Source organism: Ceratotherium simum, chromosome 34 (assembly GCF_057802395.1).
Source record: "Ceratotherium simum simum isolate JZ-2026a chromosome 34, ASM5780239v1, whole genome shotgun sequence".
In the NCBI taxonomy this organism is placed as follows: Eukaryota; Metazoa; Chordata; class Mammalia; order Perissodactyla; family Rhinocerotidae; genus Ceratotherium; species Ceratotherium simum.
This window is the reverse complement of record NC_141933.1, coordinates 2,760,832-2,788,536: the sequence shown is the minus strand read 5'-3', so window position 1 is coordinate 2,788,536 and position 27,705 is coordinate 2,760,832. Positions and strand designations below refer to the sequence as shown.

The following is a 27,705-nucleotide window of genomic DNA, read 5'->3' as shown; positions in this document are numbered from 1 at the left end:
AAAGCTTGGCAGTGGCAGGAATGACCACCTGTGCCAGGAGGTGGGGAGGAGAGCAGAGCTGGTCTGCAGAGTGGCCGGGAGGGAGCCAGGGGGCGTGGCTGTGGTGCGGGGCTGGATTTAGGAAGGATGCTGTCTCTCTTTCCTGGGAAAGATGCCTTAGCACCTAGAGAGGGTTCCCCCAGCCTGGCCACAGGACATAGACACCCAGAGCTAGACCACAGGAAGGACTTCCTGCCTTCTGAGGTGCGGGCAGGAAGGAGGGCTGTGAGAGGCACTGGTGCACGAGAGGGGGAAGCAGGCATCCTCCCAGGGCTGGGGGCTCACCTGCCTGAAGCTTCTGCCACTTTTCCCAGAAGCCCCAGGCCTGGAGGCAGGACCGCTGCAGGCTGGCGGGGTGGGTGGAGCGCATGGCGCCACCTGGTGGCCATGAGCCTGCCTGACCCTTCACCACCACTGGGACCAGGGCTTGTGGCCGGTATCCTCAGAGTCCCGGGATCATCTCCGGCCAGCCTCCAGGCACCCGCCGTGGTCCTGGGGGGACAACCTTCACCGGGCTGGCCAGGAATCCTGCTGGGCCAGCAGCACCAAGTCCCGGTGACTTAGTGCCTGCCCCCACCCCCACCCTAACCGAGGGGAGAACGCCGGCAGAGCAGGGGCACGGGGAGAGCCACATGCACTCACACGCACACACACGTATGCACACACATGCACCTGCAAGCACATACAGGTGTGTACACATGCACATGCACGCGCACACGCACGCACACATGCAGATGGAGATCCTGTGCTGACAACTTAACTCAAATTCTCAACCATGAAAATCACAAATGATGCTATTTTAATTCCAGAAAACACACAGGCTCCGACATTTCAAAAAGTAAAGGTCGACTTCAGGTTCCATGCGCGGAATCGGGGCGTCTTTGAACCTGGTCTTGCGCTGCTCCAGGGACCCTGCGGGACACTCAGCAGCTCTTGGGCCAGCCCAGGCAACAGCGGCTCCGGGGGGTGCTCTACCAGCCGCACGGGGGGTGCTGTACAGACCTGGGAATGTCCTTTGGAGGGGCACGTGGAGGCAGGAGGGCAGGTGGTGGACAGAGGGTGGCAGCGGCCTGTGAGCTTCCCGGGGGCACCGTGTGCTCCATCGCAGAGCCTCACACACGGGGCCCTCCAACCAGGACCGGATCCATCATTTGTGGGGCCCACGCAGAAGGAAAACGTGCAGCCTCTTGTTCAAAACTGGTGCGAATTTCAAGACAGCAACGGCAGGCATTACACCAAGGGGGGTCCTTCTCTCTGAGTGTGGGGCCCAGTGCACAGGCTGCCTCTGCACCCCTTCATCGTGCTAGAACTCCCCAGGCCTGGCCCTCTGTGCCGCTCCAAGCCTGAGCCTCAGTCTACTTGTCTGTAAAAGACCTTGCAGGGACAATGTGTGCAAAGTCCCCCCAGGGGGGGACAGACTGGGCCTAGGAGGCAGGACCCCTGGGGCCTGGTCTGCAGGGCTGCTGGGGGGCCCTGGGCCCACCCTCCCCTCTGGGCTGCTACTCCCTCCTCTGAACATTGGGGGGTTGGGTCAGTTCTGGGAGCGGAGCTGCCCCTGCTCGGCCCACTGGGGAGTGGGGCATTGATGCCATGTGGCTGGGGGGTCAACCCCGGAATCACAGTGGGGTCCCGTCTGTCCCTCCCCATGCTCGGCACCAGGCTGGGCAGGGGGTACAGCGGTGAGGAGATCCGGCCTGGGTGCCTGGCTATTCCCGGAGTGGGTGGCCTGGGCTGAGACCCTAAGGCAAGAGGAATGGCAGGCTCTTGTGTTCAAAGAGGGCAGGCCCCAGGCTGGAGGAACTGTGACTTTCGGTGGCCACCACTCCCGGAGGAGGTGGCTAAGGAAGAGCTGAGCCAGAGTGGTGTGTGGGCCTGGGGTCACAGCACGCCCCATTGTGGCACCCAGCCCCCTGCTGGGTCCCTGTCGTGGGTGGGAGGATCCAGCCCCACCAGGTGTGCTTCCTCCCAGCCCCAGGCAGGTAGGCTGTGCCAGCCCCGCCCTCTGCCCACCCACGCACCCAGATAGCAAGTCTGGGCGGGCGGGCAGGCTGCTGAGTCAGTTTGTGAGGAATGTTCTGGCCGCTCCCAGCTACACCCTCCCCTGCTGACCCCCCCACCCTCCCCAGGCGCTGCTGGCTGCAAGCCCGTGCCAGGAACACACCTTTAGCCCTGGCTTGCTTAGACGAGCTCCCCCACCTCCTGCCCCTCACCCCACCTGCTCCCCCCATGACTCTGGCAGAGCCCCCATTCCCATGCTCCCAGGTCGCTCCCGGGCTGGAAGCCCACATGTGTGAATATGCTCCACCCACGTGACTGGCAAACCATGGTGGGCCCGAGGTCAGGGGCAGGGATGAGATGGGACCCCAGCAATGACCCCCAGGCAGGGCCCAGGGCCCTGGCGGGGTGGGGGGGCTTCCTGGAGGAGGCAGCTCTGCAGTGAGGATAGGGAGGGCTCTGCGACAAGGACCAGTGAGGGCAGGGCCCGGGTCGCCCAGGCCTGGCCTGCTTGGCTGGGGCTGGGGGCTGGAGGAGGTAGCCATGAGGCTGCGCCTGTGGCAACTAAGCCCTCACTTTGGCCAAGGCCCAGAGCATCCTTCCCCTTTGCTCCTCTCAGAACCCTTGCCCCTGGCCACCCCAGGCCCCCTCCTGGCCCAGGCAGACCCAGAGCTGGCTGCTGCTGGGCAGTTGGGGTGGCGGGCAGGGGCCCTTGGTGCCGTCCTCACAGGTGACCCAGCCGCCTGGGCCGTCTCTTCCAAGCCAGCAGGGCAGGGAGATGGGGCATCCCCCAGACCCGCACAGTACCCCAGCCCCGGTGAGCGCCACAGCGGGACCCGCACTTACTCCGGACATCGTCGCTGGGATCCCCTGTGAGTCGTGGGACCCCGGGGAGGGGTGTGGCGGTGGGCCAGCGGGTGGGGCTGTCCACAGATGGTCTTGGCCTATCTCTGCGCCCCCCCCCCCAGGGCTCCGCTGGGCCCCCATCGCTGTGGCTGTTGTTGCTGGCATCCTCATTGTTTCCTGCCTCCTCTGGGCCATCTGCTGCTGCCGCCGCTGCCGCCACCATGGGAAGAAGCCCAGAGACAAGGAGGCTGTAGGCCTGGGGAGTCCCCGAGGCACCACCACCACCCATCTGGTGAGGAGCAGGCACCAGCGCTCCCCAGGGCCCGGTTCCCAGCTGGGTCAGTCCCAGAGGGCAGCTCAAGGTCCAGGCTCAGGGGCTCAGGACGGCCCAGGATGGCCGGGGGCAAACTCAGCCTCCAGGGATGGTCTGATCTGCCCCGGGCAGAGGCAGGGAGGGCCTTCCTGGCAGGGGAGGCGATGAGCAAAGGTGAAGGGCAAAAGATGCAGGCAGGCCCAGGGCTCTAAGAGCCTTGAGTGGCAGCCTCAGGGGTTGGTCCATGGGTCATGGGGAGCCACAGCAGGTTCTTGAGGAAGGCAGTGGTGTGAGATGGATTTGGGGCAGACCCACCAGTTCTGGCTGGTCTCATAAAGCTGAGCTGAGGGTGTGAGTCCTTCCAGTGCCTGAATTGGAGGTGGGTGGTGCGGTTTGACCCGAGTTGTGGAACTGCTGCCTAGGAGGCCCGGGGCTGCGACGGGGACAAGGTCCCAGAAGCACCAGTCATCCCGTCTCTACCCACCCTAGGTGCAGCCAGATGTAGATAACAAGGGGGAGCCCCAGCCTTGGGGGCGCCTGCTGCTCTCCCTGCAGTACGACTTTGGAAGCCAGGAGGTGAGGGCCCCACTCTGTGGGCCCAGGTGGTCTGTGGGTTTATGGAGGGGTGATGGGTGAAGGGTGCGGGCAGGGTGCCGGGGGTCTGCGGGTTTATGGAGGGGAGGTTGGTGAAGGGCGCACGCCAGGTGCCGGGGGTCTGCGTGTTTATGGAGGGGGGGTGAGAGAGGGGTGGACGCCAGGTGCTGGGTGGTGCCAGACCGACCAGAGTGGGCCCGTGGCTGAGCTGCCCCTGGCTCCCAGATCAGGGTGGGCCTCAGGCAAGCGGCGGACCTGAGGGCCGGGGGCCCCAGGCGGCACTGCGGACCCCTACGCCCGTGTCAGCCTCTCCACCCAGGCCGGGCACGCGCACGAGACGAAGGTGCACCGCGGAACACTCTGCCCAGTGTTCGACGAGATCTGCTGCTTCCGCGTGAGTCGGAGAGGAGCCGGGGTGGGCCCGGGCGGGCCGCAGGGGGCGCTCACACCCCCCCACCCCCCCACCCCGCCCTCAGGTCCCGCAGGCGGAGCTGTCGCGGACCAGCCTGCAGGTGCGGCTGCTGGACTTCAAGCGCTTCTCCCGGCACGAGCCGCTGGGCGCGCTCAGCCTGCCGCTGGGCGCCGTCGACCTGCAGCATGTCCTGGAACTGTGGCACCAGCTGGGCCCGCCGGGCGCCGCCGAGGTGAGGCCGCTGCCCGCCAGGCTGCAGCCTGGCCCTGCCCGGTGTGCCGGCAGGGAGACTGAGGCCCGAGAGGCCCGGCTAAAGACCCCTCTCGCTGCCCACAGCCTGAGCAGACGGGGGAGCTGTGCTTCTCCTTGCGGTACGTGCCCAGCTCGGGCCGGCTGACCGTGGTCGTGCTGGAGGCCCGAGGTCTGTGCCCGGCGCTGGCAGGTGAGAGCCATCCCTGCCCCTCCACGGGGTCAGGGGGAGCCCTGTGCTCGGCCCTCAGCCCTGGGACGCCCTCGACCCCTCTCGCCTGCCCAGAGCCATACGTGAAGGTCCAGCTCATGCTGAACCAGAGAAAGAGGAAGAAGAGGAAGACCCACGCCAGGAAGGGCACAGCCACCCCCTACTTCAACGAGGCCTTCACCTTCCTTGTGCACTTCAGCCAGGTCCAGGTGGGCCGCCTGGAGGAAGGGGCAGGCGGGACCTCACTGGGGGCCAAACTGACCCCTGTCTTTCTCTCCCCGCACTGCACCTCTGCCTGTCTCTGCCCAGAGCGTGGATCTGGTGCTGGCCGTCTGGGCCCGGGGCCCGCAGTTCCGGGCCGAGCCCATGGGCAAGGTGCTGCTGGGCACCCGGGCCTCTGGTCAGCCCCTGCAGCACTGGGCGGACATGCTGGCCCACCCGCGGCGGCCCATTGCCCAGTGGCATCACCTGCGGCCAGCAAGGGAGGTGGACCGGACCCTGGACCTACAGCCCCGCCTACGTCTGCCCTTGCCTGGCTCCTGAAAGGCCCCCGGGCCCAGTCTCCCCAGCTGAGCTGTGGGCACCCGTCCAGGTCTCCCTGAAGCCCCACTGTAATAAAGCCTTCTCCCGCCACAGCTGTGTGTCCTTCCTGAGCCCCACCGGGACACAGTAGGGCCGGGGGCTCGGCCATCATCACTACGGCCCCCTCCCAAGGTCGGGGAGAGGGTCTTTTCTCCAGACTCTGCCAGGCCCTGAGGCCTCTGACAGATGCCTGATGCTGGGTAGCGTGCAGGGGCCCCCTCCAGGCCCAACAGTGATGATAGGGAGAGGAGGGGAGACCTCCTGGTCTGTGGGGCTGGAGAGTCATGGATGTCGTGGGGGGAGGTGGGCTGGAGGCATTTGAGGGGTGGTGACAGTCGGGGGAGGGGACCCCAAACCCAGGAGCCGCCCCAGCCCCCCGCAGAGCCCCAAAACCTTCAGGATGGCGGCTGCGGGGCCTCCCCTGAGCGAGCAGCAGGGGGCAGCAGACACCTTCGGAAGCCGCCCTGGGCCATTGGGGGCTCAGGCCTGGCCGGAAAGCAGCTCTAATCCTAGCACATCTGGAGGGCTTTAGCGCTCCCTGACCCTCCCCACGGCCTGTGGAGCCGGCAGAGCTGGGGCCGCGCACCCCCAGCTCAGAGGATGCCAAGTCATGGTCCTCTGGATGTCTCTGCTGGGAGGGGGCCCGGGCGGGGGGCTCAGGCCCTGGCCAGGGTGAGAAGGGCAGTGTCGGGCCTTCCCGGGCAGCCAGGCAGGCCCCAAGCCCCCTGGGTTCAGGGAGAAGTTCCTGGCCGGTGGCGCTGCCATCCTCAGGTTGAAGGACGTGTTCTGTGTTGCGCAGGAAACTGGCCCTCGCAGGGTGTCCCGGGCAGGGCTGACCGTCCAGGGCGCCCCTCACCTCCTGTTCCTAGGCAGGAAGGCGGATCGTGCCCAGGGGAAGGCAACCCCCACCCCAGAGACCTCTGGCCTCTGCCGCAGGCCCGGAGGCCATGTTTGGGAGTCCAGGCCTTGCCCGGAGCCGGCTCGGAGAAGGGGAGGGACTGACCAGCTCGTGCCTGAGATGCCCGCCTGGGGCTGCACTGAGCTGCAGTGAGAGGCCCGGGGAACCCGAGGGCCCCACAGGGAAGCCGAGGGGCGAACTGCAGTGTGGACCCTGACTTAGGGCCTGATGGGGCTGACCCCAGAGCCGTGTGCCCCAACGTGGCCCACGAGGCTGTGCCCGGCTGTCCTCGGGCTCCTTGCAGGAACAAGGGAGGCTTCTTGAACTCGTCACTGAGCCCTAAATAGAGCAACACAACCTCGCCACCGCCCCCCCCAAGACTTCTTGGCCTGGACAGCAGCATGCGGCTGGGCTGGGCCAGGCGGCCTGGGCAGGTGGGGAGGTGCCTGTGCCCCCATTGGTCTGAGGAGGGCTCCATGCCCTTTCTGAGATGGGGCCCAGGCTGGGGGAGGCCATTTATACCCCTCCCCCTGGGCCCACCAGCCCAACTCGCTGCTGCCTGCCTGACCTCGCTCCCAGCACTGCTGCCCAGACGCTAGGTGAGGCCGGCCCGGCCAGGCCAGACAAGGCTGAGCTAGCTTACAGGAGGACTTCCCAGGGCGGGATCTGGGGGCTGGGTGCCGCGGCCACCAGCCCTCCCTGGGAGGCCTCCACGGAGCTGGGAGCGACTGGGAGACGCATCGGGAGGAGGGCTGGGGTAGGGCAGGGGTCCTGGGCAGACCCTCAGGGCCAGGCCTCACGTCTGGGACCCTGGAAGAGGGTTTTATGGGTCGAGGGACACCAGGCCGAACTGGAGAGCAGTTTCTTACACGCACTTGGGCCCGAAGCCGAAGGAGCAGAACTAAAAATAACCGGGTGTCTTGGGCGGCCACCTGTGCTGGCCTGCCCGCCCCTCCCATGGGGACAGCTGCAGCAGCTCCAGGCCCTGCCTGGGACATTTTGGGAACACTTTCTCCTCTTACTTTTCACCCCAGGGAATCCCAAGACATCGCCCTCCAAGGAGGTGGGAGCTGGGGGGGCGGCAGGGGGCCGGGTGAGCGTGAGGAGCTGCCCCCCAATAGGCAGCAGGCGTCCACGCTGGATGGGGCCGTGGTCCTGACGCTCCTTGCCTTTCTCTCCCACAGGCTTTAAGCCCAGGACTCAGGATGGGGGAGTAAGTGCAGCCCCCAAGCTCGTGCCGCTGCCGCCCCGCCCTCCCCCTCCCAGGGCGGGGGTCTCTGCTTCTCCTCAGCAGAGGCCCTGCTGCCCTGGTCACCTCCATGCCCACCACCCCATCCCCAGGCCCCCATGCATGGCTCTAACCTCTCTCTTCTCTCCCCCAACCCCCGCCACACTCCTGGGACAGTGAGGAGGTAAGTACCTGCTGGGGGGGAAACATGGAGGAGCTGGGACCCCCACCCCGGGAGAGGTCAGAAGTCAGAGCTTCAAGGCCCTGAGGCCCGGGGAAGACGCCCCAGCCATCCCCCCACCGAAAGTGCCACACCCCATCCACCCACTGAGACGCTGACGAAACAGAGGAAGTGGGTGCCGGCGCCTCACAGGGCAGGGGAAGCGATGCTGCGGCCGGGTCACTAGGACAGTTGCTTCTTCTTTCTGACTTCTGCACCCCCAGCCCCCGGGCCCTGCAAGGAACCCCCACACACTGCCTTTGAGGTGCAGTCTTCGAGCCTGACGTGCCACCTGGGCAAAGAGTCACCCCACAGCACCGTGTCCCAGGCCCGGCCCCACCCAGGGCCTCAGGAGCCCCCCAGGCTCAGCTACCCTCTGGGCAGGACCCCCTGGCCCGGCCAGGGAGCATGGAAGGGATGTGGCCCTGGGCCGGCCCTGACTCTGCCTCCTGCCCTCTGTCCCGCAGAAGCGCAACAGGGCCATCACGGCCCGGAGACTGCACCTGAAGGTAGGTGCCGCCTCAGGGAGGGCCGCCAGGGTCTCTGCGGCCAGGCCCACCGCCCCTCACCGCCTGCCCCCCACACCCCACAGAGCGTCATGCTCCAGATTGCGGCCACGGAGCTGGAGAAGGAGAAGAGCGTCCGTGAGACGGAAAAGCAGAACTACCTGTCGGAGCACTGCCCCCCGCTGCACGTCCCTGGCTCCATGGCCGAGGTGCAGGTACCCCAGGTCCCTCCCACCACGAGCAGCGCTCCCGCCTGCTGCCTCAGTTTCCCCATTAGTCAAGAGGGCAAGCAGGCTGGTCAGGGCAGGTGGAGGTCAGGTGTCAGGATGGCCACCGGCTTGCCCACCCACCCACCGCCCTCACCCCCAGGAGCTCTGCAAACAGCTGCACGCCAAGATTGACGCAGCTGAGGAGGAGAAGTACGACATGGAGATTAAACTCCAGAAGAGCACAAAGGAGGTGAGAGTCAAGGGGGCGGGGCTGGGGGCTTGGAGTAGGGGGCCCAAGTGGGTGGGGAGCCTGGCCCGCCCGGCTCCCGCCCAGCCCTCCCTGCCCACCCGCAGCTGGAGGACATGAACCAGAAGCTGTTTGATCTGAGAGGCAAGTTCAAGAGGCCCCCGCTGAGGCGAGTGCGTATGTCAGCAGACGCCATGCTCAAGGCGCTGCTGGGCTCGAAGCACAAGGTGTGCATGGACCTGCGGGCCAACCTGAAGCAGGTGAAGAAGGAGGACACCGAGAAGGTACGAGGCCTCCCACCGGGCCGGCTCCGGGCACACAGGGTGGATCCCCACCTCCCCCGGCCCTGGGAGCCCATTCGCAGAGGGGAAACTGAGGCTGAGGGCCGTCCCTGGCTTCCCAGTGGGGTGGGTGGGCCTGAGCCCCGTCCCGGCCCCACCTCCAGGAGCGGGACCTTCGCGACGTGGGTGACTGGAGGAAGAACATCGAGGAGAAGTCTGGCATGGAGGGTCGGAAGAAGATGTTTGAGACCGAGTCCTAGGCCCCCCGCGGCCCCCATGGCTGGCCTGGTGCTCCCAGCTCCCAACTCCCAGGAGAGTGGGCAGGAAGAGAGGCCGACAGAGCCCCGCGCGGGAGGACCCGGCTCATCTCAGTTGTCAATAAAGGATTCCAATCCCCGTGACTCTCTGGTCTGTCCCGCCCCAGCCTCGCTGTCCCCGGGCTGCCGGGCCAACTCCAGTGCTGCGCCTCACTCTGGGAAGGCCTCGTCAGATGATGGTGTGCCAGCGTGTCAGCGTCCGGGAAGCCCAGGGTGGGGGCTAGGTGCCGTCATGCGTAGGCTTCAGGGATTGCAGGCTGGGTGGGCTGAGAGGGCCGCTTCCAGGGCTGGAACCACCTCAGCCTGCACCCTGGGCTGCTTGGTGCGGTCAGTGGTCAGGCCCCGTGAGCTCCCCGGGGCCTGGAGACAGATGGCCTGGTCATGTCTGAGCAGTTCTTCTCAGCATGAGGTCATCTGTGCATTGGCATAGTCATCCTTGGGGACCCCGCGGGCCCAGAGACCTTCTCCACACGACACAAGTCCGGGAGGGGGCTGTTGCAGGCACGCCTTCCCGTGCAAGGTGGGCAACCCCCCATTCCTCCAGCCTGCTCCTCAGACCCCAGATCCTCCCATGGGGGGCACCTGCGGGCAGTCCTGGGTCAGACGGCCCTCCCAGGGTGGCTTGTGCCCACAGAGCAGGTCACGCCTGCGCTGGGGTCCGTGCTCCCACCAGGGGACTGAGGATAGGCCAACCTGACCCCACACCGGCCCAGCAGGAGGGCCTGTATGTCCCTTCTGCTCAGCCCCAAGGCCCTAGCCCTCCTGGCACGTGAAGGGACGCTGTCCCCCTCAGGCCTGGACAAGGACAGTCACCGCAGGGCCAAGGCTGTCAGCGTCCTCTGTGAGGGATGATGTAGTGGCCTGCCAAGGTCCCTCTGCTCAGATCTTTGGTGGGGAGTCGGGGGAGGCCAGGCAGCGGCCTGGTGATGGAGTGGCTGTCCAGCTTGCTCTTGTCCTCCGGAAGCCCCAGCGATTGATCTGCCGGGGGCTGGAGACAGGAAGGACAGCTGCCTCAGCCTTGGGCTGCCTCGAGGGACAGACCGACGTCAGCCTGCCCTGATGGCCTTCCCCATGACCGCCCCCGGGGGCCCCGCTCCAGCCCCGGGATCCGGCTTGTTCTTGAACAGCTGCCCGCAGGCCCTTCCAGCTCAGCGGGAGACCCTGCAGCTCGGGGCCCAGTCTTGTCAATGCCCCTGGCCCCGTACCCGAGGCCTTGGCTGCCGGCTCCTGTAGGCAGGGTGCACGGGACCCAGGGACGTTCCAGGCCGAGGCACATTCCCGTGTGCAGCCGAGAGCGGGCAGACAGTGAATTCAAGGAGCTGGTTTTGGTGGCCAGAACGCCTGGCGATAGAGGCGGTGCCCGCAGAAGATGCGGCAAAGTGAACCGGGCTGCTGTCTAGGGGCCGTGCCCACCAGGAAAGGAGGGTGAATCTCTCCCGGGGGCAGTGGCGAGGCAGGACGCCGGGGCCCGGCTCCCGCAGGCGGCACTCAGCTCCATCGGGTTTGGGCAGACTCACTATATGAGGAAATGACCTTTTTAACTAAAAGGCAAGAAAATCGCAAACACAAAATTCCAGATGGTGATTCCCTGGGGTGGTGGGCTGGGCAGGGGCAGATGGTTGAAAGCACCTAAGTCGCATAGATTTGGGGAGCGCTGTGATTCTTGGGCAGGAGAGAGGGTTTATGGGTGTTGGTTACATTTTCCAATGAGTGAATGAGTGAATGAATGAAGTAATAGGACTGTGTAAACCAAACCCAACCAATAAGCAAACATCCAACCCCGCTCTGGGCCCGGCCCCACCCAATCCTCGTCTCTCTGCCGCTGGGCCACCCTCGTGTCCCCGATTGGGTGGGCCTGTGTCCACACAGCTACAGGGAGGGCCGAATGGGGCTGCTTGTGGGAAGCGTGTAGCCCCGCACCTGGCACATGGCGAGGGCTCTGCATTCTAGAAAGATCTGTGCAGGGTGGAGAATAGGCAGCAAGGAGGCAAGGCTGGAGCGGGGCGAGAGCGTAGGAGCCACGGTTGCCTCCTAGCGGGGAGGGCAGCCGCGGAGGAGAGACGTTTAAGAGGCAGAGCTCCCAGCACTTGGTGGACAAGGTGGCCAGGGCGCCTAGACCTGAGCGTGGGGGATGAGGGGGCCGTTCCCCAGGGAGGGAGCCCAGAGCAGGGTAGGGGCTGGCTTTGGGCTATGAGTTTGGGGTCCGTGGAGATTCCCAGGGAAGGGAGGCACAGGCTGCTGGGTGCAGGGGTCCGGGCTGGGGGTGGGGTCTGGGTGTCCTCAGAAGTGACTGGTGGGCAGGGCAGGGGAGAAGATGGCAACTCCTGTGGGCCCAAGCTGGACGCTGCCCAGGAGGGAGCCCCAAAGGGAAGAGGAGGACAGCAAAGTTGCAGGGGACGATGCTGGGGTCAGGGATGGCGTGTAGCTGTGGGAAGCCCCAGGAGACCTCGGCTGGGCTGTGGCTGGGAAGGGCCGGGGAGGTGCCAAACTGCAGGGTGGCGGGGGGAGTGGGGAGAGAAGCGGGGAGCACGGAAGGGGCACTGGAGGCCAAGGAAGGAGGCTTGGTGGGCGAGGCTGGCTGCACACAGGTCGGGGGGTCTGCCTGTGTGGGTGGTTTGTGTCCCCAGCTCTTCCCACTCTTCCCACCATGAGGCCAAGAGGCAAGGAGCTGCCAAGCACCCAGACCTTGGCCCCCGATGCCATCCTCCACGAGCTGACCTGAGCTCCTGGAGGAACAGCTGAGCACGGGGCCATGGGCAGCAAGGGCACACATGAGCCCGAATGTCCTGGTGTGCCGGAGAGCAAGGAAGTGGGCCACACAGAAGGAAAGAGAGTAAAACAACTGATGGGGCAGGTCACGAGGACAGACCCGGAGACGAGACACATGGGGTGTTTCAGTGAAGTGGACTTGTTGGTGTCTGTGCTGTGGTTGGGTGGAGAACGTCTCCATTCTTAGGAAATAGACCATGAGGTCTTCAGGAATAGAGGACGGGTGGGAGGAGAGAGAGAGACAGACAGACAGACAGACAGAGACAGAGAGGGAGAAGCAGAGATAGACAGAGACAGAGAGAGACGGGGGGGGAGAGACAGAGAGAGAAAGAGACAGAGACAGAGACAGAAGAGAGAGGACCAATGATGAAGCAATGTGCAGAATGTGGCCAGCAGTGATGTGGGTGCATGATGTATGGGTGTTCCTTGTCTTATCCTTGAAATGTTTCTGTGAGTTTGAAATCTTTTCCCCCAAATTAAACTTTTCTGTAAATGTCAAAACAATAAAATTCTTAAGCAACCAAGAAAACAGGTGAAGCAAAATGCACACAGATGAGTGGCGCCGCCCTGCGCAGGTCGAGCTGTGGACAGCGAGGAGCCAATGGCGGGAGACGGGGGAGGGCCGGTGGGTGAGGACAGAGCAGCAAGGGCTGAGGGGGTGAAGGACATGGCACCCGGCTCCCGGGGGTCTTGGGAAAGTGAGGGCGGGTGCCACCTTTGGGGACAGTGGGAGCAGGAAGGGGCCGCGGCCGAGGGTCCATCTGGAAGTGGGTGGAGCTGTGAGGACTAGGATGGGGGTGCGGCTCTGGGCCTTCCCTGTGTCTATGAGACAGGACTCAGGGGGGGCCTCCCCCCCGCTTCACCCCCACCTCCATCTGGCCTAGGGGAAGCCAGAGGAGGGCCCGGGGGAGCACAGAGCTCCTCCATGACAGTCCACCTGCTGGGGCCCCCACCCACAGGGCCCGGGATCCGGCAGTGCCTCACTCTCTCTCCAGCCTAGCCTCACCCTCAGTGACCTGTCCAGTCTGTCCCTTGTTTGATCTTCAAGCACCAGCTCTGTCTGGTCCCAGACCCCCCGCCATGACTGACAATCCACGGGTCTGCCTGTCACCCTGCTGTCCCTTTCTCTGCTCCCCAACCCCCACTCACTCCACCTTATGGCATCCTGATGAGCTGCTGGGCCTCAGTTTACCAGACTATAAAGTGGGCATGGAGATGAGAGCCCTGCCTCCTAGGATGGACAGGTGAGGAGGATCCGCTGGCACTGCCCGGGAGTCAGCCGGCCCTCCCCAGCCCTCCTGTGCACACAGTGCCCACCTCAGCACCAGGCCTGCAAGTGGCTCTCAGGATCTCCCACCGCTGCCTCCTCCCCTCCTTCAGGTTCTGTGGTGGTCACCTCCTCCGAGAAGCCTTCCGTGAGCCCTCAGCCGCCCATCTCGTCCCTCAGCCCCAAGGGCCTGGCATGTCTGTGGATAACTGTCTATGGATGGGAGGTAGGCCCTCAGGGGGCACCTGGAGTTTGTGTGCTCACAGTCCAAGCTGGGCCTCCAGGGTCCCACTCACACACAGGCCCAGCACACAGCACCCTGGGAGCTGTGCATGCCCGGGCCCCTGGGGCAGCCCTCCTGGCTCGCCTGACTGCCAGCTCCCCTGGAAGCTCCCCGCCCCTTGACAACCACCCTCTGGCCCCCCGCTGCGCCCTCTCCTTTTCTCTGTCCCCCACCTCCTAAGCACCCCCGTCACCGAAGTCCTTGCTGGACTCCAAGCACTCATCCCTCCATCATCCTGGGAGGGGGCCTGGTCCAAGGGAAGACCCTCCAGGCAGCTTCTCCCCTCTGTGTCCCCCACAGTCAGCCAGAACCCTCTACCTCTGAATCCTGGGAGCTGTGAGGACTCCTCCTCACCAGACCAGCCTGGGGGACCTCCCGCCCTGCGCCCCTCTCCTCACAGCTTCTCCTGCTCCCTGTGCCCTGCCCCTCACTCCAGAGGGAATTTCTGGCAATTCTGGGCTCAGGTCCTTGCGGTTGCCCCCTTTCCAGGGAGGAGACCGGGCCAGGTGCAGGCAGTACCAGCCGCAGCCCTCCGCCTGACCCCGATCTCTGCCCCACCAGTTCCCCTCCAGGACCTCTCACCCCCCAAGAACCTGGGTCTCCCGCACCTCATATCAGAGGCCACAGGGCAGAACACAATTGCTTCCACCCACTGCCCACAGCCCAGGGGACATGTGTACCGCACAGCGACTCCTCCCGACAGCACCTTCGTCATCTGCCCCACTGTCCCGTCACCTGTACCCAGTGGTCCCTGAAATCGCCCAGCTGCCCCTCGGCTCTCATCTCTCTGACCTCTCAGGGTGTCCACTCAGTGTGGCCTGCTCCCCGCCTGCCCATCCGTCCATCCTCTCCTGGCGTCCCTCTGACCTATCCACTCCCCTGGCTCCCCTGTGGACTCCCTGTCCCCATCCATCCCCAGACTCCACCCGTGGCCTCCTCCTCACGCTCCTCGTGCGCCCACACCAGGACCCATTTCACAGAGGCCCATGATCAGGGAGGGGGGATGGGGTTACACCAGCAAACCCCACAGCATTCCTCCCCATGGGAAAACTCACAGAACACCTGGGTGCGCCCTCAGAGTGATTCGTTCCCCGAAGCTTGAGCAGAGAGAGGGAAGCTCCGTGCCGAGATCCCATCCATCACCCTCTGTGGTCGCACTCCGACCGGCTCCCTCCTGGCATGTCCGAAATCGGCCTGTGTCGGCACAATCGCCCCTGGACGCCTCCACCGGGGTTTCCCATGGCACCTCCAGCCCGGGGCATCGTGTCTGGAATCCTCTCCTGTCGCGACCTACCCCTGCTTTGTGCCTGGAACTACCGGAACCCCCAGTGCATCCTGGGCATCCCAGCTTCTTGCTCCCTCGCCCCCGAATACTGTAGGTCGCTGTGGCAGGAGCTGGCTGGCTGCCCAGGACACTGCTTCCTTTTTCCTCCCGGGCATACACCTTGAGGACAGGTGAGGCCATGAGACTGAGTTCTTGATGGCAGTTGTGTCCAGGCCTGGCCCTGGGCCCCCCGGTCTTCCTCATGGTCTCCCCACCCCTCCTCTGCCAGCTGGATACAGAGGACCAGCCAGGACTCTGAGGATCTTGGGCAGGAGGAGCCTGGGGTCCCAGGACGACTGCAGAGCCCCCTTCCCACCCACACGGGCCTGAGAATTAGAGGGAAGTGGGAGTTAAGCTCTCACAGGGCCAAGGCCCTGAGTGTGGGGCTGTTTGTTACAGCAGCTAGTCGCCCTTCCCTGACTAAGACAAGGCCTGTATCAGTGCAAAAGGATCACAGACCAGGGCTTAAATCACAGACTTCGATTGTCTCCCAGTCCTGGAGGCTGGACTTCCAAGATCCAGGTGTGGGCAGGGCTGGTTCCTCCTGTGGCCTCTCTCCCTGGTGTGTAGACGGCCGTCTTCTCCCTGTGTCCTCACATGGTCGTCCCTCTGTGTGTCTGTGTCCTGATCCCCTCTTCTCATAAGGATACCAATCACATCGGATTAGGGCCCACCTTGGTGACCTCATTTTAATTATCATCTGCAAAGACCCTGTTTCCTAACAAGGTCATGCTCACAGGTGCTGAGAGTCAGGACCAGAACATGGGAATTTTTAGGGGACTCTCCGCAGCCCATCATACTCCTGAGCCCGCCTCTCTCCAGCCCACATGCTGTCTCTCTTCAGATCCTCAGCGTCTCTCTCCTCGATCCTCAAAACACCCTTCCCCTTGTCCATCTTCCTCTCCCACTGTCCTGCCCTACAACCTGCAGAGCCTTCTGGATAGCCCCCAAGTCACTCTGCCCAGCCTTCCTTGATGGTCTGTGCACAGCCCCCACCTTCACGTGCAGCCCCTGCAGCCCCTCGGGCCCTGGGACTCCCACGGCTGATGGGCCCACGTGCCGACCCACGGTGACACTCCTTCCTCCCGCGACTTGCTCCTCTACCCTCAGTGCCCCAGCCAGTCACTCAGTCAGACATGCCTTGTCCTCTTCTGGCTTGACCTGTTCTGTGTATGGACCACTTCCCGGTTCCTGACCTCTCTTCCTCGCTCACTCTGCCCACGCTCCTCTCTTCCTCGCTCACTCTGCCCACGCTCTCCTGTCCCCTCTCCAGCGTCTTGTCGCCCGAGGTCACTTGAGCGTGTGGTCCTGACACTGCCCTCCCTGGGGGACCCGTCCCACCTGGGTCTTTGAAGCCACTTTGCCCACAGACCCAGCTGCTCCTGGACAGTCTGTCTTGATGTCCCACAGGCAGCACAGAGTCAGCGCATCCCTCGTGTCCCTCTGCCCCAACCGCCTCGTACGTCTCCGGCTCAGCATCTCTTGTGCCGGAACCACCCCTGGCAGAGGTTGCTCCGTCCTGGCCTCAGACTAGCTCGTTGCTCCCCTTGGTCATTCACTATGTCACTGGACACTGCACCAGGTTTGGGGGCACGACGACAGACAAGACGAGGTCTCTGCCCTCCCCATCCCCCCCCCCGCCCTGGAGTTTGAGTGAATGACACCAAGCGGACGAACCATAGCGTGCCCGTGTCTTGGGGAGACTCAGCTCTTGGAAGGAGGGGCCCTGCTCTGTTCAATCTGCCACCCAACAGGGCACAGGCAGCCCAATGGACACCGGCTGCCCCCAGGGGTGCCCCGCCTTGTCCACGCCTGCTGGTCCGGGCCAAGTGGAGGCGAGGGATGGAGGCAAAGAGCTGGCCATGAAGGAGGCTTGAGAAGGACCAGCAGGCAGGCTGGGCGGGTCCAGGGCGTTTTCCTTTTTAATTTTTTTAAAGATGTGAGAGATTTGAGCACAGGCACATAAACATGGGATGAACAGGGGAGGAGAGGCTGGAGGGATGGGAAGAGGGCCTGATGAGCAGCAGGATGGCCTGGAGCTGGGGAGAAGGAGCTGAGCGCTGAGGAGAGCGTCCCCTGGGGCTCTCCTGGGGAAGTGGGGTCTCCCTGCTCTTTGGGGCCTGTTTGCTGGACACAGCACGGGAGGGAGAGGCATCAGTGACCCAGGGCAGCCGTAACAAAGTCCCACAGACGGGGCAGCTTAAACAGCAGACCTTTACCGTCTCCCGTCCTGGAGGCCAGAGGTCCGAGACCCAGGCGTCAGCAGGGCTGGTTCCTCCTGAGGCTGTGAGGGAGCCTCCGGTCCAGGCCCTTCCTCCAGCTGCTGGTGGTTTCCTGGCCATCCATGGGGTTCCTGGGCTCGTAGACACATCACCCCGACCTCCACTTCCATGTTCACATGGTGTCGTCCCTGCGTGCAAGTCTGTCTCCCAATTTCCCCTTTGTATAAGGACACGGTCACGCTGGATTAGGACCCACCCTGATGACCTCATCTTAACTAACTACATCTGCAGTGACCCTCTTTCCAAATAAAGTCCCACTCTGAGGCGCTGGGGGTCAGGACTTCAACCTGTGTATTGGGGGGACTCAGCTCAACCCTTGTAGGAGGGGTCAGCTGCCTCTGGGCCTCGGAGGACGGGCAGGCAGAGGGGAGAGAGGAGCGCTCTGGAGGGCCCCGGTGTCTGGCAAATGCTTGCAGGGTCAAGAGCTACATCTGTCTCAGAGGAGATTGGGACGGTGGGTCAGCTGCTCAGGCCGTGCCTTCGAGTTTACTCTCAGCAGAGCCAGCTCCACGGGATCCCTCTTGAAATTCTCTGTGGTTTTTGAACAGAGGCCTCGCGTTTTCATTTTGTACTGGGCCCCGTAAAGGCGGGAGCTGGCCCAGCCTCAGGCAGCGAATGGCGGGCCAGGAAGCCATGTGTGGAGGACGCCCAGCCTCCATCTGCCCTCCCCTGTCCTGACAGTGCCCTTAAACTTCCCGGCTGTGATGTTGGGGCCGACCTCACTGCAGGCCAGGGGAAGGACCTGAAAGGCAGTTCGACCAAGGGTCACGTCCACTGATGAGGCAGCAGATGGGGCGGGCGAGCTGAGGGGCTGTGCCCTGGGGACGCTGGCCGCCATGCTGAGGCCTGGCCCTGCCCAGGTGGACGTCTAACCGCCATGTCCATGTTGGACAGCGTGCAGCCCCTGGAAACCACAGAGGGGACAGAGGAGGCAGTGGGCCGAGAGCCCCCAGGGGCAGGGCCCTGTGGCCTCCCCTCTGCTCAGGCCTTGCCCCATGGTCGCTGGTGCAGGACCCCTCCCCGAGTTTCCTGTCCCGGGTGAGCGAGAAGCCTCCTTGGGGTGTAGGCAGGGGTGGGGTCCACACTGCTCCCCAAGTTGTTTTGTCCCTGGGTCAGGCCCCACTCTGATGAGTGAACACTCTAGGGCCCTACCACCTTCCCTGACCCCCTGGGCCTCTCTCGTGCCCCTCTTTGCCTCGGGGCCCCTCCAAGTCCCTCTGGTTGGATTTCTCAGGCCCATAGCTGTCCAGGGCTTGGCGAGATGGCCCAGGGCTCCCTTTCCTTCTCATGAGCCCAGGGGTCAGCCCTGGTCTTGCCAGGGAAGTCTCCCGTACCTCCATGGCCTCATGGCACACAGCCCAAGGTCCCCCGGCTTTGGGGTCTGGCCCCCATAACTGCCCGTCACCCCTCAGTGATTTCTGAGCCCCTGGTCTGGCCATTCCCAGCAGCCAAGGCCCGTAAAGGGTGGAAACAGCCTCCTTTCATCCTCTCTGTCCTGCTGGTGCCTCCTGGGGGAGCCCCTGAGCCCCCACTCCCAGGGCCTGGTGACACTCACCATCGGCACGGTCAGTTCCGAGATCCCCGAGCATGGGGGTGAGGGAAGCAGAGTCGAGGGGACAAGGGGAGGAGCCACAGATAGACCAGGGAGCCCAACTGTTGTCAGGAGTAAAGAAAGCACGAAGACACGACACGAGGCCTGCAGGAGGTGGAGCGGTCCACGCGGGGCCCCAGAAGCTGCCCGAGAGCACAGACCTGGCAGGGGTGCTCAGGCAACGGCCCCAAGGAGTGAATCCGCGCTCCGCGACACACGCAGGTTTCCATCCAGAGAGGTTAAGATGCTTAACTTGGAGGCGTAGGGACCTGAACCATGGCCTGGCACTCGGAGAGCAGCATGTGCAAACGAACTTGGAGGCCAGGGCTGCTGGGGGAACCCAGGCAGAGTGTGGGGGGCTCCTGTGCAGGCGCCCAGACTCCGGACCACACATGGCACCCCACCTCTGCCTTAACACAGTCCCTCTCTGTCACCCCAGTCCCTGCAACTCAACTTGCTTAACGTTTCCTGATGGCTGGTTTTTTTTTTTTCACTCTTCTCTTGCAGCAACAGATTAAAAAACAACACCCCAACCCAAGCCCCAATATGTTCCAAACCTCAACCTGCAGGCGGAAGGGGGAAGTGAAACCCGGCTGGGGGTGGGGGCTCCGGCCGCCGCCGCCCGAGGAAGCACCCAGCTGCTGCACACACGCACAGCCGAAATCGGCCCGGACGCTAGGCCGATGGCGGAGGCTGCGAGCCACCCCGAATCCGAGGAGCGGGAAGAGCTGCTGGTAGAAGAAGGCACAGGGTAGGTAGGAGGCCCCGTGCGTCACGGTGGTCTGTTCCTGCGAGCAGGAGTCTTTACGTTTATGTGGCAGTAACGCCTAACCCAGAGCTGATGGTGCCATGGGGGACTTGGGTGGCATGCAGGCTACAGGGCCCCTTCCTGGGACCCCGAGTCACCTAATGGGCGGTGGATGCCTCTTCCATCTGCCTCTGCAGCTGGGCCTCACTGCGAGAGGCCGGGTTCCGCCACCGGCTAGTGGGACGCTAACCCAGGACAAGGAGGGCTGGGCGCCCCTTGCAGGGCCCCAGGACGTGGCCTGGACAGCTAGGGGGAGCCTGGGCCTTGGGCAGGCAGGGCTGAAGCTGTGAGGACAGGAGATGGGGGTGCAGCCCTGGCCCAGGAAGCCTGGCCCAGAGGGGCTGCTCGGCCTCAGGACCCTCAAAGCCCAAGCTTGAGGCCCTGCCAGGCCCCCTTCCCCCGACTGCCCCTCCCATGGTGATGGAGAAACCTGAGGATGCCGGGCAGGTGCCTATTCTGAGTGCCTGGCAGGCGCTGTTGGTTGGGGATGGGACGTGAGGGGGACATGGGCAGAGGCTGCATGTGGGTTGCTGGCAAAAAGGACCACCTGTGCTGCCACAGCCAGAGCTGGGCAGAGAGACCCTGCAGGCCTAGGCCTCCTCAGGAGACAGCTGCGCTCCGTGGAGCCGCTGGGCGCCCGGCCTGTGCAGAGGCAGAAGAAGGGCCTGGGCTGGGGGAAGGGCTGTCGGCAGGCGGCATCCAGGCTGAGCTGGAGGGGGTGGTTCCTACTGCCCAGGGCGCCGGGGCCAGAAGAGGTGGGTGTAGTCAGGTCTGGGGGCCAGGTGGGGCTCTGGGGAGTGGACTGATGCTCTGACAGTCAGAGGATGGGGGGCCATGTGGGGATGGAGGTCTCTGGCCCAGAAGGAGGACAGTGGGGCTGCTGCCCAGGCCAGTGGGAGGGAAGGACCAGGAGCACCAGGCCAGAGCAAGAGGATGGAGATGGAGCCGCCCAGGGCGGGGAGGGGGTGGTGGCCACCAGGGCCCCACAGCCTCACTGACTTACAAAGTGGATTCTGACCTTGGCTCTTCTGCTGGGAGCTGGTGGCAGCAAAACCTGATCCTATGATGATGCGTTTATCGATAAGGAGAGAAATGATAGAAATGTCTGCTGTGAGTGTATGTGTGCACATGTGTGAGCATGTGTGTGTGCATATATGTGCGTGTGTGAGGGAGGTGGACGACCGCCTTCTCCTTGCCGAATCCCCCGTGGACCCCAGTCACGAGAGCCAGGGTGGGGTGGAAGGCTGAGCATCGGCCTGGCAGGCCGGGGTCTGGGTCTGGGTCAGGGTGCCTGTGCCGGGCCCAAACTGTTGGGGCCACGTTGTCCCCTCAAGGGGCTTGAGGGGACCCATCACCCAGTGTGGGATCTTGAGGGCCGAGGAGGGGTGGGAGGCCACGGCACGGGCTGTGGGCCCTGTGGGGATCGCCATGTCCTTGAGGAGGGAGATTGCTCCGCGTACGCAGCAGGCAACTGGGGAACAGCTGTGTCCCCGCTCAGAAATGACTCCTCACGTCAGCGCCGTCCGAGCCCCACGCTCCCCGTGCTCCTCCGGCCACCTCATGCCCATAGAAGGGCACAGCTTTAGCGATCTGGCAGGGCACCCCTGCCTCCCTCCTTGGCCCCATCCTTGACCCGCCTTCCAGCTGTCGCGCATGCCGAGGAGAGGGAGAGAGTGGGGGAGCAGGGCACAGCCACGGCAGCAGGGGCCCAGGCAGGTGGGCGGCGGGCTGGCGCTCGGCTGACCCCTGGGCGTCTTGGTGCCTGTCCCAGGGCCGGGCTGCACCTGTGTGGGGTCTGTCAGGAGATCGGGCAGGAGAGCTGGTCGGAAGCAGCCCCGGCCCCTGGATCCTGGGCACCCCCGCAGACGTCACCCCCCCAATGTGGTGTGTGACACCGACCTTTCAGAATGAAACCGAGACCCAGGGCGGAGTGGGGTTCTCATTTCACAAGGTGACTAAGGGAACCGGGGATTTTCCTGTCCAGGGGGGTGAGAAGTCCCCGACGCCCAGGCGAGAGACCTGTGGGCTAGGAAGCCCCCACCCAGGAGCCCTGGGAAGGCCCAGGCTGGGCAGAGTCTGCTACGGCTGGAACAGAGCAGAAGAGACCTGCCCCTAGTCCCCACACGCTGCCTACGGAGGGGCTGGCAGTGACTCAGGACATCGCCTTCCATGCTGGGCCCAGGGCAGGCCGTGCCCCTCCAACTGGGCAAGTGGGCCACCCCCCTCAGACTGCCACAGGACGGGGCCACCTCCCTCAGACTCCCCCAGGATGGGACTGACCCCATCACATTTGGCCCTAGGATGGGGGCATCCCCAAACAACGGGCCCCCGACAGGGCCTTGGTCTCCCCTCTGCTCCACGTGCAGGCTGGGCTACAGACCCTCCCTCCCTCCACTCAGGGTTAGGGTGCTTTCTCCTTGCCCTGGCTGCCCAGCTGCAGCCTGTGGGGCCACGGCCGTGACCTCCTGGTAGAGTTGAGGTATGGCCCCCAGCCCCAGTCTCCCACCCATGGGGAGCGACCGACCTCGGACTCCAAGGGGGGCGAGGACAGGGCCCCCATCCAGGGGATGGAGGTGGAGGATGCCCTCAGGGACCCCGGGTTCAACACGTCCAAATCTTGGAAGCGCAACTCCTTGGAGGGCCCATGTGCACCCCGACCCTCACCAGAGCCAGACAGGACCAGGCTGGGTCCTCCCTGTGCCCGCACCCACGGACAGAAGTCCCACCACTCCACCTGCAGACAGCCTCGCCCGGTCCCTTGGGCCTCGCCCCTGCCGCAGCCCAGCGCCCCCGGTTGACCAAGACGACCTCACCCCGTGGTCTCCATGCCCCAGCCCCCGCCATGCTCTCTCTCTATGAAGCCATTGGACCATGTCCTCCCATACATGAGACCATTCACTGCTGGGCGGCAAAGTCCACGCCCCCAAGCATCCACTCCAGGCCTGCCCCGGCCACACTGATCTCACTTCCCCTCCATGGTCTGACATTCCCAGCTCTTCTCAGTTCTAAAAGGTGCCAGAATCATTGCAGGCTTTGCACACGCACTTCCCAGCCCTACCTGACCGCACCATCCCCTCTCCAGGCTTCCTAATGCTCATCTAGCCCACCCAAGATGGCCACTGACCTGGGCTTCCTTAGCACCTGCTGCTGCCCATGGTTAGAGCCAGCCTCAGAGCCCTGGTCCTGCCCGGATCCCTGTTCTGCCCCAGAGCCGTGGTCCTGCCCAGATCCCTGGTCCTGCCCGGATCCCTGGTCTGCCCCAGAGCCGTGGTCCTGCCCAGATCCCTGGTCCTGCCCGGATCCCTGGGCTGCCGTAGAGCCCTGGTCCTGCCCAGGATCCCTGGTCCTGCCCCGATCCCTGGTCCTGCCCCGGATCCCTGGTCCTGCCCCAGAGTCCTGGTCCGCCCCGGATCCCTGGTCCTGCCCCAGAGTCCTGGTCCTGCCCTCCCCCCCAGGACAAGCTTGGTTACTCTGGCCCTGGATGATGCTGACTGGGGCAGGAGTAGAGTGATCAGTGGTCTCCCTGCCTCCTCTGCCTCTAACCCCTGCTGTTGCCTGCTAGGCAGGGCATGGCCCTGGTCATAGGAGATTCATGGACGCTGCCTCAACCGCTTCTCCATGTGCCCAGCTGAGAGAGGAGAAAGGCAGGGACCACCTGTGGGACCACCCTGGGCAGGGTCTCTTTCTGGCCATCTGCCCCTGCAGACTTTTGGCCTTGCCATCTGGGCTCCAGGGTCTTCAGGAGAGAGGCCACAGGTACCTGCAGGGCTGTGGGTGGCTGGCAGCTGGAGGAAGGGCTGAGCCAGCCTGCAGGCCGCGGCCCCCTGAGGGAGCCAAGGGTGGGAGGAGCCTGTGTGCCTGGGAGAGGCGGACCCTCCGGGTGGGAACCCCACATGCAGCGAGGTTCCTGGGTGGCCTTCCTGCCCACTTGCCCTCCCAGCAGAGCCAGACTCCACCTGGTACAGCCAGGGCACTCGGCCCCAGAGCGGCAGGCAATGCCAGAGGCCACTCAGGAGGGAGGGTGGGGCCGGCAGAGTCAGGCCCTGGCCGGGGCAGCCGGCAGCAGGCTGCTAGGGTGGAGGAACTAGGGGGACGTGCCCAGGGTCCAGACCTGAAGGCGGCAGTCAGAGCTCAGTCAGGCCTCAGGAGCCCCCTGGGGCCTCCTCTCCTCCTCCCCCCAGGTCAGGGGTCTCGGGCGCCAGGAAATGTCCCAGGGGAGGGAGAGGCTGAGCTCAGCTCAGATGATGGATGCCTTCCTCTTGGCTGGGGCTGGCTGAGGTCGCCTGCTTCCTCCCGCCTTCCATCTGGACCCTCTCATGGTCCCTCCTTGTCGGGGGAAGAGAGAGAGGATGCCTCACATACACTCGGGGTGTCACGGGCCCCCACCCCTGCTGATTAGGGAAGCTGGAAATCCTTCCCCTCATCCCCACTTCCTTCCTAATCCCCATCTGCCTCCTCACCAAACAATCCTGGAGCCCCACGGGGCAGAGCCAGGAGGGTCTCGGGGACCAGAACAAGGCAGGCCTCTGCCGGGTGGCACCGTGGGCTGCTGCAGCGGCTGCCCTCCCCTCCACAACCACCCCTCCACCTGTCTCTGCCTCAGTTTCCCTCAGAGAGTGCCAGAATGTCAGGAAGATGAGGGTCCTGGCAGCAGGAAGAGGCCCCTTGGAGTCCTGGTCAGCAGGAGGGGGGCCGTGAGCATCCGCTTCGCTCTCCTGGGCTCTGAGTTCTGAGTGTGGGGGGAGGAAGACAACTGGGCACAGAGCCCTTGGGGGGACACGTCTGGCATCAGCTGCTGACACCCAGGCTAGTACTTTCTGGGGTAAGCCCTGCCCCTTGAGTCCTCAGTTTCCCCAATCTGCACGGTTGAAGTCATATCTACTCTGACTACACATCACTCCACCGCGTGGGCCTTCACCAAACCCTTCACACCAAGGATCTTGTTGTACCTGCCCCAGTGAGGTGGGTTCCGAGACCTCCCATCTCATAGGGAGAAACTGAGGCTTAAAAGAGCTGGATGTTCTGCCTGAGGGCAGCTGTCAGGAGCAGCCCGGAGCCAGGCGTGGAGGGGCACTGGCTGCCCTGGCTTGGAGCGTGTGCTTCCTAACACTGCTTCCCTGCAGAGACGCTTTTTGGGGAGCCCGTGCCCCCTGTGGACTCAAGTTCAAGTTTGGGGTGCTGGGGTCCTGGCAAGGCCTTGGGGGGACCCAAGGGTGGCTGGGCTGCCCCTCCTAGGCGCTTGATAACCCCATGCTGTGCTGCCAATTGGTCTGCACCCGAAGGTTCTTGTGGGGGCAAGGGCTGCGCTTCCTGAGGCCCACAGAGAATAAGGCATAGCTCAGAAGACACCCCAGGGACCTCCCCAAAAAGCGGAAATGGGACTTGGCCCTTCCAGAACGAGCTGGTTCTTTCCAGAGGTGTCTAGAAAGGAACCCTCAGCTTCTCTCTCAGCCCAGCCCCACCCAATTCCCAGCCCCCAGCCCTTTTGCATCAGGGAATCCCCCTTCTGGGGACTTCTAATGGCCTTCTTGGAGACTGGGGGCCCGCGCCACAAGGCAACCAGCAAGGGGAGTTCCCGGACCTCTCCTAACCCTCAGTGCCCTGAGGCAGATGGAATCAGGCCCTCTCTGCCCAGGATGACTCGGGGCTTGGAGGTGAAAACCCAGACTAGGAGAACATGGCCAGGGGCAGCCCAGCCAAAGGGGAATCCAGGCGCAAGGAGCCGGCCCAGGCCCCGGGCCCTCCCCAACACCCAGGAGCCTGGAGAGAGGGGGTGGGGGACCTGTGTGAGGTGTGGGGTTCGTGGAAGGTTAGGGGATTGAGGAAATCAGGCTCCTAACCCTGCCTGGCCAGCAGAGCCATGTGGTGCCAGACACAGACAGATAAGAGGCGGGAGGAGGAAAGCCCCCGGCCCTTTCCTGGGGCCAGGCCAGTCCTGTCCAAACTCCATCACTAACTGCCTGCAAGCTGGCACATTGGGAGTTGGTGGGGTCGGGGAGGAAGCACTGTCTGGTCCCACTGGCTGGCAGGGAGGGGCTGTCTGGAAACCCAGGGAATGTCTGTGCCCCCCTCCAATGCACTCACCTCCCCCTGCAGGAGAAGGAGGACCTCAGGCCTCTGGCCGAGAGCCTGGAGAAAGGGCAGCTCTGTGGGGGGCATGCAGAGGGCAGCAGGGACAGCCAGTGGGGGGTGGGGGATGAGAGTAACAGTCGCCCCCTTCCCCTCCCAGAGCCTTGGCTTCTCCAGCTGCCACAGGGGCTGTGAGTGAGGACGGGAGAGGGTGGCTGCCCTGCTCCAGCCTTGGCAGTTTGGATCTCAGGCGCTGCTCCTTCCTGCTACAGGGGGGGAACACAGCCCCCCTCACTCCACCTGTGTCTGCGCCCCTCCTTCCTAGATGCAACCTGCTGTTCGATGGTGTCGCTTCTGAGGTAACTCAAGGCTGCCTCCTCCTCCTCTCCCAGGTACCCCCCCTCAAAAAAGAAATGAGACTTGGGACAGAAGGATATAGCCCACTGATTCCAGAGGAATCTAGAAAGAAGCCTTCAGTCTTTCTCCTGGTCCCCACCACAACCCAAGTCCCAGCTTCATCACTACCCCCACCACCCGGGCCCTCTCTCTTTGCTGGACTGAGCCACATGCAAGATAGATGAGTGCTCAGAGCACTTGGAGGCTGCCTCCTCTGTAAGTCAGAGACATTTCTCTACCTGGAGTCACCCAGAGGCGCTGAGGCCACCAGCCCTGATGTCCTCTCCCCCTGTGACCTCTCACTGCTCATTGCACCTTTCATTGGATTCTGCTGTGAGCACGTATTTGTGTGTGTGTGTGTGTGTATGTGTGTGTGTGTGTGTGTTGTTGTGGTGATGAGAATGTTTGAACAAGAGGACAGAACTATACTTCTCCAGCTCCTATTTAGGATCTCTTAGAGCACTGAGCCTACTGGGTCACGAGGATCTGCTCTCTTATCTTCTTGGGCCACAATCTTATGAACCACGTGTTAGTCGTAGAAGAAAGAAAATAAAAAAACTCAATGATGGAGAGCGGAATTAATTAATTAATTAAATGAATGAATGAGTGAAATGGATGAATGAAAGGAAAGGTAGGGGCCCGCCCAGTGGCGTAGTGGTTAAGTTCACGATTCCACCTTGGCGGCCCAGGGTTAGCCGGTTCAGATCCTGGGTGCTGACCTACTCACTGCTCATCAAGCCATGCTGAGGCGGCGTTCCAAATAGAGGAATTAGAAGGACCTACAACTAGGATATGAAAGTGTGTACTGGGGCTTGGGGGAGAAAAAAGAAAAAGAGGAAGACTGGCAACAGATGTCAGCTCAGGGTCAATCATCCCCCCATACCCCCCCCAAAAATAAAAATAAAACAAGGAAAAGTAGGTGAAGAAAGGTAGGAAGTAGGAACAACTGAATAGGTGGATGGATGGTGGATACAACATGGGCGGATGGGTGGATGGATGGATGGATAGAAGAACATATATATGTTTATTTGGATGGATGGATGGATGGATGGATGGACAGAGAAATTGATGGATAGCTGATGGCTGATGGGTGGATGATGGTGAATGGCTGGCTGGCTGGATGAATGGGTGGGTGGATGGATGATGGGTAGATAGATGGATGGATGGATGAATGAATGGGTGGATGGGTGGATGGATGGATGGACAGAAGAACATTATGTGTGTCTATTTGGATGGATGGGTGGATGGATGATGGGAGGATGGATGATAGATGGATGATGAGTGGAGGATGGATAGATAGACGGATAGATGGATGGATGGATAGATGGGTGGATGGATGGATGGATGGATGGATGGATGGATGGATAATGGGTGCATGGGTTGATGAATAGATGAACTGGTAGGTGGATGGGTGGATGGACAGATGGATGGATGGGTGGATGGATGGATGGACAGAAGAACATATGTCTATTTGGATGGATGGATGGATGGATGGATGAATGATGGATGGATGGATGGATAGTTGGATGAATGGGTGGATAATGGGTAGAGTGGTGGGTGAATAGATGAACGAGTGGTGGGTGGATGGATGGATGGAGAAATGGATGGATAGATGATGGGTGGGTGGATAGGTAGATGGATGGATGGATAAATGAGTGAATGGATGGGTGGACAGAAGAACATATGTATGTCTGTTTGGATGGATGGGGGGGTGGGTGGGGGGATGGATGGACAGAAGAACATATGTATGTCTATTTGGATGGATAGGT

General features: G+C 63.2%; 3 protein-coding genes across 3 annotated transcripts in view; all 3 read left to right on the top strand.

Annotated features, from left to right (window-relative positions):
• Positions 1-2,354: 2,354 nt before the first annotated feature.
• SYT8 (synaptotagmin 8) lies at positions 2,355-5,272 on the top strand. Its single transcript, XM_014795832.2, is given in 10 exon segments — positions 2,355-2,371; positions 2,791-2,906; positions 3,003-3,172; positions 3,683-3,769; positions 4,013-4,057; positions 4,059-4,181; positions 4,264-4,431; positions 4,536-4,641; positions 4,735-4,868; positions 4,969-5,272. Coding segments are annotated over 9 exon segments (1,161 nt in total). The 5' UTR covers positions 2,355-2,371; positions 2,791-2,812; the 3' UTR covers positions 5,203-5,272.
• A 2,539-nt stretch (positions 5,273-7,811) lies between these two features.
• Positions 7,812-9,231, top strand: TNNI2 (troponin I2, fast skeletal type). Its single transcript, XM_087423210.1, has 6 exons — positions 7,812-7,852; positions 8,055-8,096; positions 8,180-8,308; positions 8,463-8,552; positions 8,657-8,833; positions 8,995-9,231. The coding sequence occupies exons 3-6, from the start codon at positions 8,186-8,188 to the stop codon at positions 9,088-9,090; spliced, it is 486 nt and encodes a 161-aa protein (XP_087279336.1). The 5' UTR covers positions 7,812-7,852; positions 8,055-8,096; positions 8,180-8,185; the 3' UTR covers positions 9,091-9,231.
• Positions 9,232-19,248: 10,017 nt separating this feature from the next.
• LSP1 (lymphocyte specific protein 1) overlaps positions 19,249-27,705 on the top strand; it is a 38,456-nt gene continuing 29,999 nt past the window's right edge. Inside the window, exon 1 of the mRNA XM_087422492.1 lies at positions 19,249-19,414. Within this exon, the coding sequence (XP_087278618.1) occupies positions 19,347-19,414 (68 nt within the window). The 5' untranslated portion in view covers positions 19,249-19,346. The remainder of the gene's footprint in view (positions 19,415-27,705) is intronic.

What these genes read in the sequence shown, in the direction of transcription:
- TNNI2 (XM_087423210.1), top strand. Translation starts at nt 8,186, where the DNA reads ATGCTCCAGATTGCGGCCACGGAGCTGGAGAAGGAGAAGAGCGTCCGT. An exon ending in GCTCCATGGCCGAGGTGCAG is followed by an intron (nt 8,309 to 8,462) that starts GTACCCCAGGTC and finishes CCTCACCCCCAG; the next exon opens with GAGCTCTGCAAACAGCTGCA. An exon ending in AGAAGGAGGACACCGAGAAG is followed by an intron (nt 8,834 to 8,994) that starts GTACGAGGCCTC and finishes CCCCACCTCCAG; the next exon opens with GAGCGGGACCTTCGCGACGT.